This window comes from Ailuropoda melanoleuca, chromosome 2, assembly GCF_002007445.2.
Source record: "Ailuropoda melanoleuca isolate Jingjing chromosome 2, ASM200744v2, whole genome shotgun sequence".
NCBI classification, from domain to species: domain Eukaryota; kingdom Metazoa; phylum Chordata; class Mammalia; order Carnivora; family Ursidae; genus Ailuropoda; species Ailuropoda melanoleuca.
The window spans coordinates 5,465,476-5,482,076 of record NC_048219.1 but is presented as its reverse complement, the minus strand read 5'-3'; the positions used below and the strand labels follow the sequence as shown (position 1 = coordinate 5,482,076).

Genomic DNA, 16,601 nt, shown 5'->3' with positions numbered 1-16,601 from the left:
GTGAACTCGTTACTCTTCTCCATATGCAGCCTTCTCGGCCCTGCAGGCCCAGGGAGGGGGCTGCAAGAGCCCATGTCCAAACAGCTCAACCAGGTGGGGCGGGGGGAGCACTGCTGTCACCTGGCCTTCCTGGCAGGGCTCAGTTTATAGTGAAGTCACTGAGGATGGCAGCGGCCAGAGCCCAGCAATGATGCCACCTCACAGCCCACATGAGTCTGGAAAAAGAAGAGGGAGGGTGACAAGTGGCTTAACTCAGGCCAGTTCACCTGCTTCTATCTTTGGCAATAGTCTGGCTTCAAAAGCCTCTCATGGATCAACCCCACACTAGAACCCCCTCCTCTGGGTGCATCCCCATAAGCCTCATGTGTCATAAGACACAGTTGTGGGTGACCACAGTCATAGCTACTACCTATTAAGCAGGTTCTATGTGTCAGGCAGGCCCTGGGCAGGGGGGTCTGATGTTTTCATTAGCACCACTGTGCAGAAAAACTCAGGATCACAGAGAAATGACTTGCCTAAGGTCACACAGCCAGGAGGTGGTACATAAGCATTTGTTGAGTGAAAGAGTAAACAGAGACCAGCTCTCCCTGCTCAGTGCCCGGGGCCCTGCACATCCTCCTTTCCCAGGGGCCGGCCACCCACTGAGACCTCTTTGCTGGCTACAGAGGAAAGATGCTGTCTCACTGCTGGGACCGTTGTAGGCACTGGATGATGGGCACCCTGGGGAGTGCCTGCTCTGGGCGACAGACACCCAGGGGACCACAGGACTTCCCATGGGCTCACCTGGGCAACTGCCAACTGCAGGTATTATACTGTAAATCGTAAATTACTCACACATACTCGGTCCTTTGCATGCTCATACGTGCTCTCACAGCAGTCCAGTATGAAGGACAAATGAGCAGGGGTCCAGAGAGGTTAAGTGACTCAGACTTGGCCACACAGATAGCTCAGGACAGAGTGAGGACTTGCCCCAGGTCTTTTGACTCAAGGTCCAAGGTTCTTTCCACCATTCTAGCTGCCCACTTTCTTCATCAGGTCTGGTGTTTGAAAAGGGACTGAAGAGTTGAGATGCAAAGGACAGCCCTGAGGAATTTTACACAATGGGACTTGGCTTAGCCCAATCCTACTATAATGCTCCCTGTGGTGCTCCCCCTGTCCCCATGGATGGTCTGAGCAACAGCTATGCCCAAGCTGTGCAGTTTCAGAAATCGGCCTCCCCCGACCTCCACCAATTCCCCGAATATTTGCAAACTGTTAGAGAGAAGAAGAGGGGAAGCCTCCGTGATTCCATCCCGGATTTATACTAGTGCCAAAGCTCCAACGATTGTGGTGAGACCCACACTGGCCCCCTCTCCCCAGGGCTGATGTGGGACATCGGGGAAGGTCTGTGTTCCAGGCCAGAGAAGACAGCTGGGTTCTGACACACACAAATCCACACATATCATATTTGAGGTTAAAGAAAAATTTGTCTTCCTCTCTTCTAATTCAGGGGTCCTCCCTAGGAATCTATCCTAAGACAACATTCTATGCGCAAAGATGACAACGGCTGAATTATTTTTAAAAGCAAAAAATTGGAAACGACTTCTGTCCAGCATTAGCAGGATGGTTAACTGAATTATGGCACATCCGTGCAATGATTGCAACCATTAAAAACATTCTTTATGACAAAATTTGAATAAGTTAGGGCAATACTTATGATGTAACATTAAGCCAGAGAGAGAGAGCGAGAGAGCGAGAAAGGACATAAAATTGTATATCGAGGCAAAAAAAGCACAGAGAAGATTGGGAGGAAATGAACCAAGATGTCAACAGAGGCTGTATCTATGTGGCAGAATGAGTTATTTTTTGTCTGTTTTCCACTTTTTGATACTTTCTCTTTTCTCCTGTGTTCCTATGATAATCAGAAAAATGAAAGAAGCTACCTAAATTCTCTCTCTCTCTCACACACACACGCACACCCAAGGGTAGTGAGTTATCTAAACATCCAGAAAGGATGTGAAGCTGACCGGTTAGAGGAAGGAAGGCAGGTGCCTCTTCCCATAACACAAGCACTTCCCACAAGACCACACACGTGGGGGCCATCCCTTTAAATCTCCCTTGAAGGTTTTCCTGGGACTTTTCATCTGACTTGGTGCTTTGGCTCTGGACTGCAGGACCCTGGCCTCTAAGGAGAGAGGAACACAGCAGGTGAATTTCCGCCTCCAGCCCCGGACAGCTCCTGCCTCTCAGGGAAGAAGCAAGCCAGGCCGCCTCCGACATCTTTTCTGGAGAAAGGCCTGCAGAGAGGAGAGCTGGCGACTTGGAAGGGTGTTAAATTTGGAATGTGAGGCCATGCCCACAATCAGGCACTCCGCAGACTCTCCAGCTGAGAAAGGCTTTCGTGTTAGGAGAACCCGCGGCTGGAAAGGGAAGAGACACGCCAAGGGAGGCGGCAGGTCACACGGGCGCTGCCGACATGAGGCGGCACCCGTGCTGCTCCCTGACGAGTGACAGTTCTGTCCGACCACCAGCTGAGCGTGCGAGACGCATCCGCAGGACCCCAAAGGCGGCACACACACCCACATCATCAGAAACATGTTCCGTTTCTCCACAAAATCACCCGAGACCGTCTTACAGCTATGCTTGGGGGAGTGGATCTAAACTCAGTCCTCCGTGTCCTTCAGAACTGCAAACCTGCTCCTTGGAAACAGGTCTCCACTCCTCACCATCCCCAGTCACACGTCCAAGTGTGTTTGCTCTAAAACACAGATGCTAAGTGTGTACAAAGAGTGTAAAGTGAGAGGGAAGCATGTTGGCTTCCCCCAAATCTAGAAGGCTCAGAAGCTTCAACAGCCCAGAAGGAACTCAGACTCAGGAGCCCCCGGGTCTGGGGGAATAAGGACACAACTCAGCGCAGGGGAGGGGGGGAGAGACAAAACTGAATTCCACTCAGCCACCAGAGGGGCAGTGGGTCTCCCCGACACCAACTCACCAAACATGTTGCCCTCATAGCCGTCTTTTGTGAGTGGCCGGAGCTCGTTCTTTCCCATTGCATACAGCTTGTAGCTGTGCCAGGCGAACTGCATCATCTGCAAGAAAAAGCAGGAGACAGAACCTGAGCGCGGCCATTCCCAACCACGTGCACTGGCCACCTGGCTTTGCCCTCTGCAACAGGATCTGAAACCACATTTAAAAAATAATCTTCCAAACGGAGGAAGACAACTTCCCCTCACAGAGTTCTGTTCATAGTTACAGCTGCCTGGATGTCCATTCTCCTCAGATGATCCCACGAGCCCAGAGTCTACCCAAAGATTACTTAAGACAGAGAAAGCACTAAATACATTCTAGCCATCCTTCAGTGCCAAAGTGAAAAGCCACCTCTTCCATGAAACCTTCCTGCTTTGCTCTGGCCTAAAGCAATCCTCTGAAAGGAAGGAAAAACTCACCGAGTGATCCCTGGTATAATCTAATAAAACAATTCCCTGTTCACTCCATTCTGTAGATAAGGGGACAAGGCAAAGACGTAAGGTAATTTGTTCAAGGGTTACCCAGAGTCAGTGAGAGTGCTGGGAACTGAACCCATGCCCTGTGGCTCCGAAGCCTTAGGTCTGCCCCGAAAGCCTTTGTTCTGTCCCCTAAAGTCACCACAAGTCTCTCTGAACTTCTCCGACACTTGGCTTGACTTACCCTGGTCATCCCAGGTTTCCCAGCACCACAGCTGGTCCCTTATCAGTTTTTGTTTCCCTGGCTATGAACCATAAACTCCTCAAAGCCAGAAACTATGCCTGCCTCAGTTTCCCCCCCCCAGCATCCAGTATAGGGCTTGGCATGTGTAGGCAGCAATGAGTATTTATCAACTTTGCTTCCCAGTCCGTGCATGAGTTCTTACCACAATAAGGCAACTATGTCAGTCCCTAGGAACATCACTCAAGCGGGTCCCCCAGTGGCACTTAGCCTGGAGGCAAGAGGAATGCAAGCTGACACGTAAGCTCAGCCCTGCTCCCCAGGCCCCAGGCTCTCCCTGATTGCCTCTATGGTGCTGCCTTTTCACTTCTGCATGGCGGGCTGCTTGGGTGGCCCCAAGGCAGGCAGCAGAGGCACAGCCGAGGGCCCTGTGGCCCGGGGAGGCCGCTGGTGGGGTTCAAGGAACTCAGGCTTCAGAGCCAGAGCTGTCTGCATTCTCATCTTACCTCTGCTTTGACCTTGGCAAGTGACTAAATGTCTGGAGCCTCAGTGAACTTCTCTTTGAAATGGGAATAACAAGGGCTGTTTTGTTGAAAGGTTTAGCCCCCAGGCCTCAAAGATTTACATGAAAGACAGTAGCTGGAAATGCTCAGTTTCTGACCTGCACAGCACGTGATTGACAAACACTAGTCCTCTGCCCTCCTCAGCCTCTAAAGTCCCTGCCTGGTCCTCCAAGCCACAGCTACCACTCCTCCTTCCATCCATCCTTGGTTCTCAAATTGTGCAGGCAACAGAATCACCTTGAGTTTCTGCTTCAGCAGGTCTGGGGTGAGCCCATGAATTCGCCTTTCAGGCGAGTTCCCACATGATGCTGCTGGTCCGCCGGCCACCGCTGAGAACCACAGATCTGGTACACGTGTTTATTTCTATTTCTCACCTCACCTCCAAACACTGTCTGGCACCTTTTTACTTTTCTCCTTCTCTCTCCCGGCCTACCTTCCTGTCTCAGCCCCATCCTTCTGGACATCTCCGCCGTCATCCTCCATGCTCTGCCGTTCCGGGCGCCAAGGCTTAGAAGCGGCCTCTTCCAGGCACATCTGCATTGTAACTTCTGCTGTGCTTGCCACTGCGGCCCAAAGACACAGGCCAGGAGGGCAGATGTGACAAGTCTATGGCCCACACTCCCCGTGAAATGTCAGAGGGACCCAGTGGCACTCTCCATCTCACGGATGTTCAAACTGAGGCTCAGAGATGGAAGTGGTCAGGACGGCACAGCCAGCAGGGCTGGACGAGGCTTTCTCAACTCCCAGGCCGGCTGACCCCACCCTCGTGCTCGGCCTGATGTGTGGCTTCCCATGTGACACACATGCAAATGTCATGGTAATGCATGCCAAGCACTTGGCACAGGCGTTGAGTCCTAGTTCCATTCCTCTGTTATTTTCTACTTATCCTGAATTGGCAATAACAGAAACTAATTGCCGGGTATGAGTGCTTAAGGGAGACTGGCCTCCTCCCTCAGTCTCTCTTATCTGGAGGCTCCCCTCCTTTAAGTAAATGTGAGCTGAGGTGGGGGGGGAGCAGCAGGAGGCTGGTAAAACATAAATGACAGCAGGAAAGAAGCCACAGAGGTCTGGAGGGGGAGGACCACACCCTCCTCTCCAAACCCCTCCCACTTCAGAGAAGGAGAGAGAAGTGGGTGTTCCCGAGCAATGAGGAGAAACATAGGTATCTACACATTCCCAGGGGGGCTGCCACTGCAGGGACGTGGAGACGTTTGGAATGGGGCCCGTTACCTCAGTAATGCACATCAGTGGAGGGGAACGAAGGCACCAATGATCCCTATGCCACTTGGAACTGGATTCAGAAGGCAACCAGGGTGGCTCTCAACCCTCTCTCTTTCTCACGCGCGCACACACACACACACACACACACACACACACACACACCCGGGTCTCCCTTCTCAGGTCACAAGTGGCTCAGCCTGGGCACTGGATGAGCAGGGGACAGGAAAAGACCCCCAGCCAGGCAGTCCTTACTTCTCTTCCTAAAGCGCCCTAAGCAAGCACCGACCCTGTGTCCTGTCCCGTGTCAGCTACGGTTTGGGCTACAGCCCCGGGGGGACCGCTGCTCTGGCCCCTCCTTCTACTTTCCTGCCAACTGCTTATCTGCCTTCAGAGCCCAGCATTTTGCAGGAGGCCGCCTCCCCAGCCATGCCTAAGTCAGGCCCCCACTCCTTGCCCACGTTGCTGATGCCACGGCCCACAGCAGCCTGCGTCACGCTTTTATGCAGTCATGGCTGCACGTCTCGCAACTCATCCGGGGACTGGCACATTCTAGGTGCTCACTAAATATTTGCTGAATGTCTGTAAGAACAAGAAAACAGCTGTAGAGTTTAACACATGGTTGGCAGACTGGTAGACCACACACGTCCTGGGTAAGATAGGTAATGGGTCAGAGAGGAGGTGCTTCTGGGCAACAGAGGCACTGAGAAGAGGGCACTGTATGTCTCAAGGGGTTACCCAAGCATCCTGATGGACACACAGGACTGTGAGGGACACAGGAAGAGCATGAACCGCAGAAAGGCTATCTCACTCTGGAGCTGGAGATACAGGCCTTGGGTGATCCCTGGACTGGGCTTTGGAGGTGGACAGACCCTCGCTTCACGTGAGGCAGTTCTAAGACCTCAAAGGTCATCCAGACTACCTCCTGCCCCATGCACGTTCCTTAACAAAAGATTAAGTAATGCCTCTTTGAACACCCCCACTGATGGGGTGCTCACCACCTTACCAGGCAGCCCATTTGACTACAGTTTCACAAAATTCTTCCTTAATCGGTCCAAATCTGTTTACCCCTATGGGCCACGGGGAAGAGTGTTCATATTGCTTTCAGACCAGAGACTTCAGACAGGGGAGCCAACTCTCCAGTCACCTTAGGCAGTCTGTTGGCCCACTGAGCAGAGTGGCCCAGCTCCTGCAACAGTTCCCCTCATGGCAGATCTCTGAATTCCCTGAAACCGCAGACCCACACGTCGTCATGTTTTTCTGGGATGCCCTGAGACTTTGTTGCTCCTTTTTTGTGGTTGGCTATACTTTTGTTAATGAGCAGAAACTGAAGTGCCAACTCTCCCTGGTTACATCTGGACCAGATCCTGTGGGCGTGGAATTGCCATTTGTCCCTAATAATTTTATCCTGTAGGACTCTGCCTACCATTCTGTGCTGTCAGGATCTTTCTGGAACCAGATCTTATAATTCAATGTGTGTGTGTCTGCCTGTTTGGGTAATCTGCAAACCTGATAGGACTGCCATCTGTGTCTCCCTGTCCCCCCCCCACCCAGAGTTTTGGACAGAAACACTAAACAGGGGCCTGAGAACAGCGTCGGGGAAATCACAGCAGAGGCCTTCCTCCTGGATGTTGCATTTCTGAGTGTCACCTGTCAGCAAGTGAGGAACCCACCAATCAATACAGCCCCCGTGTCTCCATTTTTGCACACAGAGATGCTGTGAAGGACAGGCTGAAACACAGAAAACACTCCCCTAGCATAGCTAGCACAGCAAAAGTAAACTGTTGGGGCGCCTGGGTGGCACAGCAGTTAAGAGTCTGCCTTTGGCTCAGGGCGTGATCCCGGCGTTATGGGATCGAGCCCCACATCAGGCTCCTCCGCTATAAGCCTGCTTCTTCCTCTCCCACTCCCTTTGCTGTGCTCCCTCTCTCGCTGGCTGTATCTATCTCTGTCGAATAAATAAATAAAATCTTACAAAAAAGAAAAAATAAACTGCTGCATTGTTTGCTTTTTTTAAGGAAAATCAGGGGCTAGACGGGCATGATTTGTTCTTAGATAATCCATTTTGGCTCCTACGAATCATCACTTTTTATTCTAAATGCTTGCAAATCACTAACTTAAAAACCTATTAGTGCCTCTTACGAGGCTGTAATCAAAAAGACGGGCAATAACTAGTGTTGGCCACAATGGGGAAAAGTTGGAACCCTCATACATTGCTGGTGGGAATGAAAATGGCGCAGTCGCTCTGGAAAACAGAGCAAAAAAAGTTAAAGAGAAAGTTCCCATGGGATCCAGCAACTCCACTCCTATGGACCTGTGCAGAAAAGAACTAACAGCGGGCCAGAGACTTCCATCCCTAGAAAGGGCCTGCCTGCCAGGCTGGTCTTCGGCTGGCCTCTGGGAACAAGGATTTCACGAGTATTCCCACCATCCTCTAACCGGTTCGGGTGGTTTCCTGTCCTAGACTGTACAATCAGTGAGGCTGAACACCTACCTTCTCTCCTTCTGGGAGTCTAGAATTTTGGTATGTGTTAAAATGGTACCCATGTGACCAGCCCCCAATAAAAACCTCCGGCACTGAGTCTCTAATGAGCTTCCCTGATAAATAACACCTCACACGTATTGCCACGATTCAGTGCTGAAAGAATTCGGCGTACCCTGTGTGATCCCGCTGGGAGAGGACTCTTAGAAGCTGTGCCTGGTTTCCTGTAGGCTTCCCTGCATGCCCTTTTCCCCTCTACTGATATTTCTCTGTGTCCTTTTGCTACAGTACAAATCACAGCTGGGAGTAGGACTAAGTGCTGAGTCTTGTGAGCCCTCCTAGTGAATCACTGAACCTAGGGGTCCCCTGACACATCTCCTAGAAAATAAAAAACATAAGTCCACACAAAAACTTGTACTCAAATATGTATAGCAACACAATTTGTAATAGCAAAAAAGTGAAAAACAACCCAAATGTTCATTGACCGATAAATGAATCAATAAAACATAAAATATATATATAAATGCAATGGAATAGTACTCAGCCATAAAAAGAAATGAAATACTACCCATGCTACAGGAGGGAGAAACCTCAAAGCCAGACACAAAAGGCCACCCAGTGTAAGATGCCATTTCTACAAAATGCCCAGAACAGGCAAATCCATGAGGACAGAAAGTAGGCTAGTGGTCACCAGGGACTAGGGAAAAGAAGATACAGGGAATGACTGCTAGTGGGAATGAGGCCTTTCTGGGGTGATGAAAATGTTCTATAATTGATGAGGACTGCACAACTCTGTGAATATAATAAAAGCCACTGAATTTTACACTTTCAAAAAAGGTGAATTTTATGGTACATGAACTATATCTCAATAAAGTGATTTATGTATTTTTTAAAATCTTTTAAGATTTTATTTATTTATTTGAGAAAGAGAGAGAGAGATAGAGAGCATGAGCAGAGGGGAGGGGCAGAGGGAGAAGCAGACTCCTCAGTAAGCAGGGAGCCCAATGTGGGCCTCGATCCTGGGACCCTGGTATCGTGACCTGAGCCGAAGGCAGACACTTAACCGACTGAGCCACCCAGGCGTCCCTAAAATTATTTGTATTTTTAAAAACTATTATCAGGGACAAAGAGATGTCATATGCCACTTGATATGACACACGGATATGATGCACTCCTTCATTTCAGTGGTATTCCTGCCCAAAACACAAACCTAAACTGAATCATGAGGAAAGATCACACAAACAGAAATCTATACAACATAAATGACCTTCACTCTTCAAAAACACAGAGGTCATGAAAGAAAAGGAAAGACTGAGGAACTGTTCTAGATCAAAGGAGACTAGCGAGACATGAACTAAATGCCACACGTGAACTTGAATGTGATCCTGGAGCAGAAATAACAACAATTATTATTCTTTCTATGAAGACAATTGTCAAGACAACTAACAAAATTTGAATAGGGTGTAGGAATCAGCCTGTAGTATTGCTGATATCAGTGTTAATTTTTTCTTTTAAGGGTTGTATTGTGGTTATGTAGAAAAGTGGCACTAAGTTTTTGGAAATACACAGTGAAATATTTAAGGGTTAGCGTCTTTATGTTTGCAACTTCCTCTCAAATGATTCAGAAAACTCAGTGTGTGTGTGTGTGTGTGTGTGTGTGTGTGGCAAGAGAGAAAAAAGGAAACGGTAAAATGTTAACATTTGAGGAATCTGGGTAAAGGGTAAATGTGAAACCTTTGTTAGATTTTTGCAACTTTTCTACAAATTTGAAATTATTTTTTAAAAAAAAACCCATTGAGGGGGCACCCGGCTGGCAGTTGGTAGAATATGCAATGTTTGTTTTCGGGGTTGTGAGTTCGAGCCCCAGGCTGGGCGTAGTCTACTTAAAAAAAATTTTTTTTTAAATCGCATTATCTATCTCTTTCTCTATCTTTTAATGTATCTAACATATAGATGCTCATTGTAGAAAAGCAGAAAGAAAACCACTACCTATTATGCCAATACTATAACCCCCATTCCCATTTGGTGTCTTTCTTTCTACTCCTTTCCCATTCATCTTTGCTTCTTCCAGGGATGACAACATAAACATTTTCCACTTTATTAAGAAGGCTTTGCAAACATCGTTTTCAAGAGCTATACAATACCTAGCAAGTAGGTTCACCGGCATTTACTTAACCTTCCTCCCATATAATCTGACATTTCAGTGATTTCTACTTTGCAGCTATTGTAAATAACGCCATAAGGAACATCTCTGTGCACACTCCTTTTTCCGCACTTCAACTAAGTTATTTAGGCCAGAATCGCTAAGAAATTTCTGGAAAAAAATTAAAAGTTATTAATATGTATGTTCTTTTTTAAAGAGTAAATCAAGACAGCTGGTTTTGCCCATCAATATGCAAAACTTGGTGAATGGAAAAATATATAACAAGCTTGTTATACAATGCAGTAATGTAGTTCACTTGGGGAACTAAAACTAAGTAATAGTCATTTATATTTGTGTAGCTCTTTGCACATTTTATCTCATTTGATTTGGGTAGCTCAGTGGTCTTGACAGGATAGGTATTATTCTCATTTAGAAATAATCATGCAAGAGCTCCATAAAGTATGAGATGTAAAGTATTAAATAGATGATAAAAACTGTTTCCAAGCGCATAGTGATAAACAGAAATGCTACTTGTATAATATTAAATGAAACAGCAGGGCACCAAATTAGATAGTGTGAAACTTACTGGACCATGTATGAGTATTTTAAAGAAGAAGAAGAAAAAAGACGGGAAGGAAATACACCAAAATGCTGACAGTGATTATCTCTGATAGTGAGAAGTTTAGTGGCTGTTATTTTTTCCTTCTAATTGACTAATATTTTCTGGATTTTCTATAATAAGTATCTAGAAATATTTGTAATGTGAAAATTAAAGGTTGTTAGAATGAAAAACATAAGGAAGAAATTATATGGTGCTACTCCTAAGTCAAAAAGGAGTGCTTGGGTGGTTGGCCATGGGGTGGGTAGGATGGAGCCAGGTTTGACAAAAGACAAGAAGGCCTTTTACAGCTGGGAGTCAGAGAGAAGGCCAAGCAGCAACAAACACAACATAAATAGAAGTACAGAGCCAGGATCTCAGAGTCAAACGGAATCTGAGTGCCAAAGACATTCTCTATTCCCAAAGCCACATTTTATGAGAGCTGCATGAGGCTCAGACTGGGGAAGTGATTTACCATGGCCAGGACACAGAAGTTAACAGCACGGCGGGGATGGTCCTGTCTCCAAGAACGTGGGCAAGGACAGTGATGCCACTGGAGCAGGGGCAGCCTGAACCATGGCAAGAGGGATTTGGGATGGACTCAAGAACATGACTATAAGAATCAAGAGACATGAGAACTAAATACCAAGAGAAATTATTCCTCTGCCCCCATTGGGTTCCAGAAATACACACCAGGCAGTCATCGTCTGCGTGTGCATACGTGCGCATCCGTGCCGGAGACAGAAGGCAGCTCTGGATGGTCTCTAGAAGGCCCTCCCTTCCAGCAGTCTGTGATTTATAGATTCAAAGAACACCTAACAATAGACCACAAAGCCTTCCTTTTGCCAAGTCCTGCAAAGGCAGAAAACAAAGCTGCAATGATAGACACAGGCAGAGCAATGAGGGCTGAATCCTAAGACGTCCCTCCAGTTCCTCCTCAGACAAAAGGCGTTCTTGTCCACCTGGACAAATTACAAGGACACGAAATCTTAATTAAAAATATTTACTAGTCTGGGGTACACATTATGATTTTGTTTAAGATGTTCTTTCCACCTGTCTCAGAGCTTTAGAATTCTCTCTCGAGAAAAGCAACTGGAATCCACCGCATTACCCAGATACAGAGGCCCAGCCTGGCTCAAGAGCCCCAGAACAACGGAACCAAGAGAGAAAGGGTGCATTCGAGGAGGGGAGGAAATGGGAATAATTGGCAGCCTGCCTCTACAGCGGAAAACTAAGAGCTTGTGTTGGAAAGTTCTTTGGGGGCAACTGGGGAGGAAGAAGTAATCACTGACACGCTGTGACATTCCCCCTTTTAAAGAAAACCCACACACAGACAGCATCAGGCCTGCCAGTGACCCAGAACCATCGTCACAACTTCTCAAAGCTGCCAAGAAGGGAAATGGATTTTCCCAGTCATTAGAGACAAGTGCTCGCACCATGACTCGCAGCCTTATTGGCGTCTCCCAGCAGTGACACCTGGCCCCATCTGCAGGGGCTGAGCGGGAAAGGATTTGGTCTCTAATGATCCTGGGATCTAATGACCACCCGGATAAAGAGATGAAAACGTTGGGTTGATTTTTTTTCCTTCCCTTTCCAGTCCAGGGAGACAGCTGACAGCTTGGTCCGTAAAAACCATCCGTATTAGATTCCTCAATCTACCTCCATCTATCAGTGCCTCACAGCATGATCTGATCAGCGACTGCTAATGAGACATCCATGAATACACATAGCCCCTGGTCTAGTGCAGAAGCCGGACACAGGTGGGATTTGGCTGTGCTGAGGGGTGGAGGCGTGGGGTGGGGAGCAGAAGGGGGAGGTAATGCCTCCAACACTTTCACTTTGGGGTTTGCTTGAGATATTGAAAGGCAAATGTAGGAAATGAAAATGTGGTATCACGCCCTACCTATCCGAGGTCCAGACGGCTCTCCCACATCCTGGCTATGGAGATGCAGATTCGAGCAGTCTCGGAAGTCTTACCTCACCTGTAGCTGTTCTAAAGCACCGGCTGAGAGTCTGGACCCTGGAGTTAGACCCTTGCTGCTCAAAGTGTGGTCCAGGGACTAGAAGCTGGGTATACCCAGGGAGCGTGTTAGGAATGCAGCATCCTGGGCCCCACCCGAGACCTCCTGAATCAGAACCCACATTTTAACAAGACACCCAGGTGATCTAATTGCACATTAAAGTTCGAGAAGCTGCTATAGGGCTCTGTCACCTACTAGCCATGCGGCCTTGAGTGAGTGACTTAACCTCTCTGAGCCTCAGTTTCTTCATTTGTAAAATAAGGACAGGAATATTTAATCCTTATAATAATCCTTAAAGAAGATAACGCATGAAAAGTGTTTAGGGATGCCTGGGTGGCTTAGTCAGTTAAACATCTGCCTTCAGCTCAGGTCATGGTCCCACGGTCCTGGGATCGAGTCCCGCTTCAGGCTCCTTGCTCAGTGGGGAACCAGCTTCTCCCTCTGCCTGCTGCTCCACCTGCTTGTGCTCTCGCTCTCTCTTGCACATGCTCTTTCTCTCTCTGACAATTAAATATAATAAAATCTTTTAAAAAAATGTTTTTCGCACAGCAGCTGGTACATCATATGTGCTCAATAAAAAGAGCCATAGGATCTTCACTACCCTATTAATTTACCGACTAAGTATCCCTCCATTCTTTTCTCCCTACACCACCACTCTCATCTAAAGCACTCCCATCTCTCCAGGGGACTCCTGCAGCAGCTCCTAACTGGCCTACAGCTGCAGTCTTCTGCCTCCTACACTGTTGTCCACACTGCAGCCAGGGCAGTTATTTGAAATGCAAATGTACTCATATCTCTACCTGACCTTCAACACACACTTAAATACTTCTATCAGGTATAAAGATCAAACTCAATAAGGCTCATTCAAGCCCTGCGGTAACCCCCCACTCATGCCTCCAGCCTCAGCTCATCTTCCCTATCTCTGCCTTCACCATACCAGCTTTCCTTCTTAGTTCCTCAAAGAACCACACCTCTTTCTGCCACAGGGCCTTTGCACATGATAGCACCTCTTCTTGGACCATTCCCCTCTCCTCCTTATGCCTGGCAAATTCTACTCATCTTTCATATCTCAGTCCTAAAGAATCCTAGCCTCCAGGATCAAGTCGAATTCCCCTATTACAGAAGATCATCAAAGCCAGAATTTTACATTAATTGTGCGATTAATTAGTATCTGTTTCTCCCCACCAGAACGTAGGCTCCATTGCTCACTACTGCTCCCCAACCCCTAGCAGAGTGCCCAGCACATACAGGCCTTCCATGTATACATGTTGAATAAATGCCCAAGGGTGGTGATGACACAGGGAAGCTTCGCCGGGCTGCTCATGTCATGAGGACCATTCAGAAAGGGCAATGCTGGGACAGAGACACCAACTGCCCAGTGGCTTTGACTCAGGATTCACCAAAGGCCCAACAAGGGAAGAGTTCCAACTGTGAGGCCACAAGGGACAGCAAGAATGAGAGAGACACTTTCCGATGGGATACCTTTATGATCTTGGTACAGAGTCTGCGGCCGGACAAAAGGAGCTGATGGAGAAGATCACAAGCAAGTCTGAGCTCTGCCACTGCACTGAGATTGGTTCCCCACCTGCAAAGTGAAGGCTCCTCCCCACTCCTCTATTCTGTCACAGACTGGGTGTGGGGGGAGGGACCAGGAGATGGGGCATGGAGAACAGAGATGAATGGCAGCAGGGAAGACCTCAGTGCATCTGTGAGTGAAGTTCCAGGGGGAAAGGGTTCAACAAGGCCCTCTGAAGGATTTTAGTATAAAAACCGCCTATGCAGGTCGCTCTGCCATTTCCAAAGTGCTCTTCCTTCCTCATTTGAGCCTTATGGTTACCTGTGAGTGAGGGTGGGGGTCATCACCCCCGTTTTACAGAAAAAGAAACTGCACTTCCACAGACACACATTTATGGGACATATTCCGTGTGCCAAACATGATAAGGGCTTTTGTGTGTATTAGCATGCACAGTTTTCACTTTCGAGGAGAAGGCAAGGTATAGGAGCTAAGAGCCCGGCTTTGGATCCCAGCTCTCCCCAGCTGTGTGTCCTTAGACAAGATACTTAACCTCTCTGTGCCTCAATTATTGCATCTGTTTAAAAATAATGATACTGTTATGCTTATCCAGTGTTTTGATTTACATATGTATGAATTCATTTAATCTTCATGTTAACCTTATAATGTTAGTATATCATTACCCCCCATTCTCATATAAGGAAATCTCCCAAATGTGCCCAAGTGTCACAGCAAGTCAGTGGCAGAGCTGGGATTCAAACCCAGGCAGTCTCTGCTCTTGGCCACAGTACTCCACCTCCTCTCATAGAGTGGAGCAATTGGGTGCCGCACAGATGAATTACAACACAAGGCACTCAGCACAGTGCCCGGCACATGGAAAACTGGCCAGCATTAGCATTTGTGACTGTCTACCACGGGGTCCACGGGCATCATTCTCCTCCCATCAGGAAACAGGACCACACCTCATATCCAGCAAGGCTGTCACTGACATCTCTGACACACACCTGTAATTCACCTCCTTCCCTGCCCCGGCCCCCAGTCCCCTGTCCCTGAACATCAGCCAGTCTCCCTGCTTCCTCTCCCGCCCCACTTCCCCCATCCTGTCTCCAACTGCTGGAGCTGATCATTTACAAATGTAAAGCACTTAATGCCATTCTTCTGTGTAAGTGCTTCGGACAGCCTCCCAACTCTCCGGGCCTGAAACGCCTGCTCTGCCCTTGCCCCAGACCCCTTCTCAATCTCTGTGTGTCCGCCACAGGGGCCTCTGGACAATGCCTCAAACACATACAGCCCCATCCTGCCTGGGGTAGGCAGATAATGGCCTCAGAGGTGCCACGTCCTAATCCCCAGAGCCTGTGAGTATGTATGGTAAAATGGAATCAAGGTTTCAGATGAAACTAAGGTTGCTAATCAGCCAGGAGATTAGCCTGGATTATCCAGGTGGGTCAACGAGCTCACAAGGATCCTTAGAAGTAAAGGAGGGAGGCAGGAGATGAGTCAGTGTCCAAGTGGTGAAATGTAAAAAAGACTCCACTGGCCTTTGCTGGCTTTGAAGACAGCGGAAGGTGCCACGAGCCACAGAATGTAGGTGACTCCAGAAGCTGGAAAAGGCAAGGGGATGGATTCTCCCCCAGAGCTTCCAGAAGGGAGTGTAGCCTGACTAACACTTTGGTTTTAGCTCAATGAAACACATTTTCAACTTCTGACCTCCAGAACCGTAAGAGAAGAAATTTGTGTTGTTTCAAGTCACTCAGTCTGTGTGATTTGGTACTGTACGGGAGGCTAATCTGCTACCTCAGGGCCTTTGCACTTCCCAGTGAAGAACTGAATGAACAAACCACCAAACTCCAAATGCACCTCCCGCTCCACCATGGCCCGTTTCCTGCACAAGGACTTCCGATGTTCTGGAGCATGGGTACCAGCATTCCGGAATTCACTACTCTCCTGCAGCCCCCTTGCTATCCATCAATGGCAATACTTAACACTTCAGCAGAGTCTGTTTACCCTGCCCTTGAGCTCTGTGACCTATTCATCAAAACATCCCCAACCCCTAGCCCAGGAGCTGGCCAAACAGGAAATCAACAGAACACATTAGTAATAACAATGGCTGTATGCATTACCTCTGTTATCCAGTAACGGACATGAGCGGTGCAGTTACTGTGTGCCGAGCACTGGGCTAGGCCTTTCACGAACATTTTATCCACCACCAACCCTGCAAGGTGGGCTACCATTATCATCCCTGTTTTACAGGATGATGCAGTCAAGCCCTGGAGGGTTAGCTACCTTGCCTAAGGACACAGAACAAACGGTGGCTGCCAGCCACGGACGCAACAGGGCAACTTGGAAGCCTGCACTCCTTTTTTTTTTTTTTTTAATGATCTAAACATTTTCTATATACTT

At 48.1% G+C, this 16,601-nt stretch overlaps 1 protein-coding gene across 2 annotated transcripts in view; it reads right to left on the bottom strand.

Annotated features, from left to right (window-relative positions):
- MAN1C1 (mannosidase alpha class 1C member 1) overlaps positions 1-16,601 on the bottom strand; it is a 159,824-nt gene that overhangs the window by 85,101 nt on the left and 58,122 nt on the right. For both annotated transcript variants that reach the window (XM_019802790.2, XM_034646934.1), the window contains exon 2: positions 2,972-3,068. In XM_019802790.2, coding sequence (XP_019658349.1) covers positions 2,972-3,068 — 97 coding nt within the window. The remainder of the gene's footprint in view (positions 1-2,971; positions 3,069-16,601) is intronic.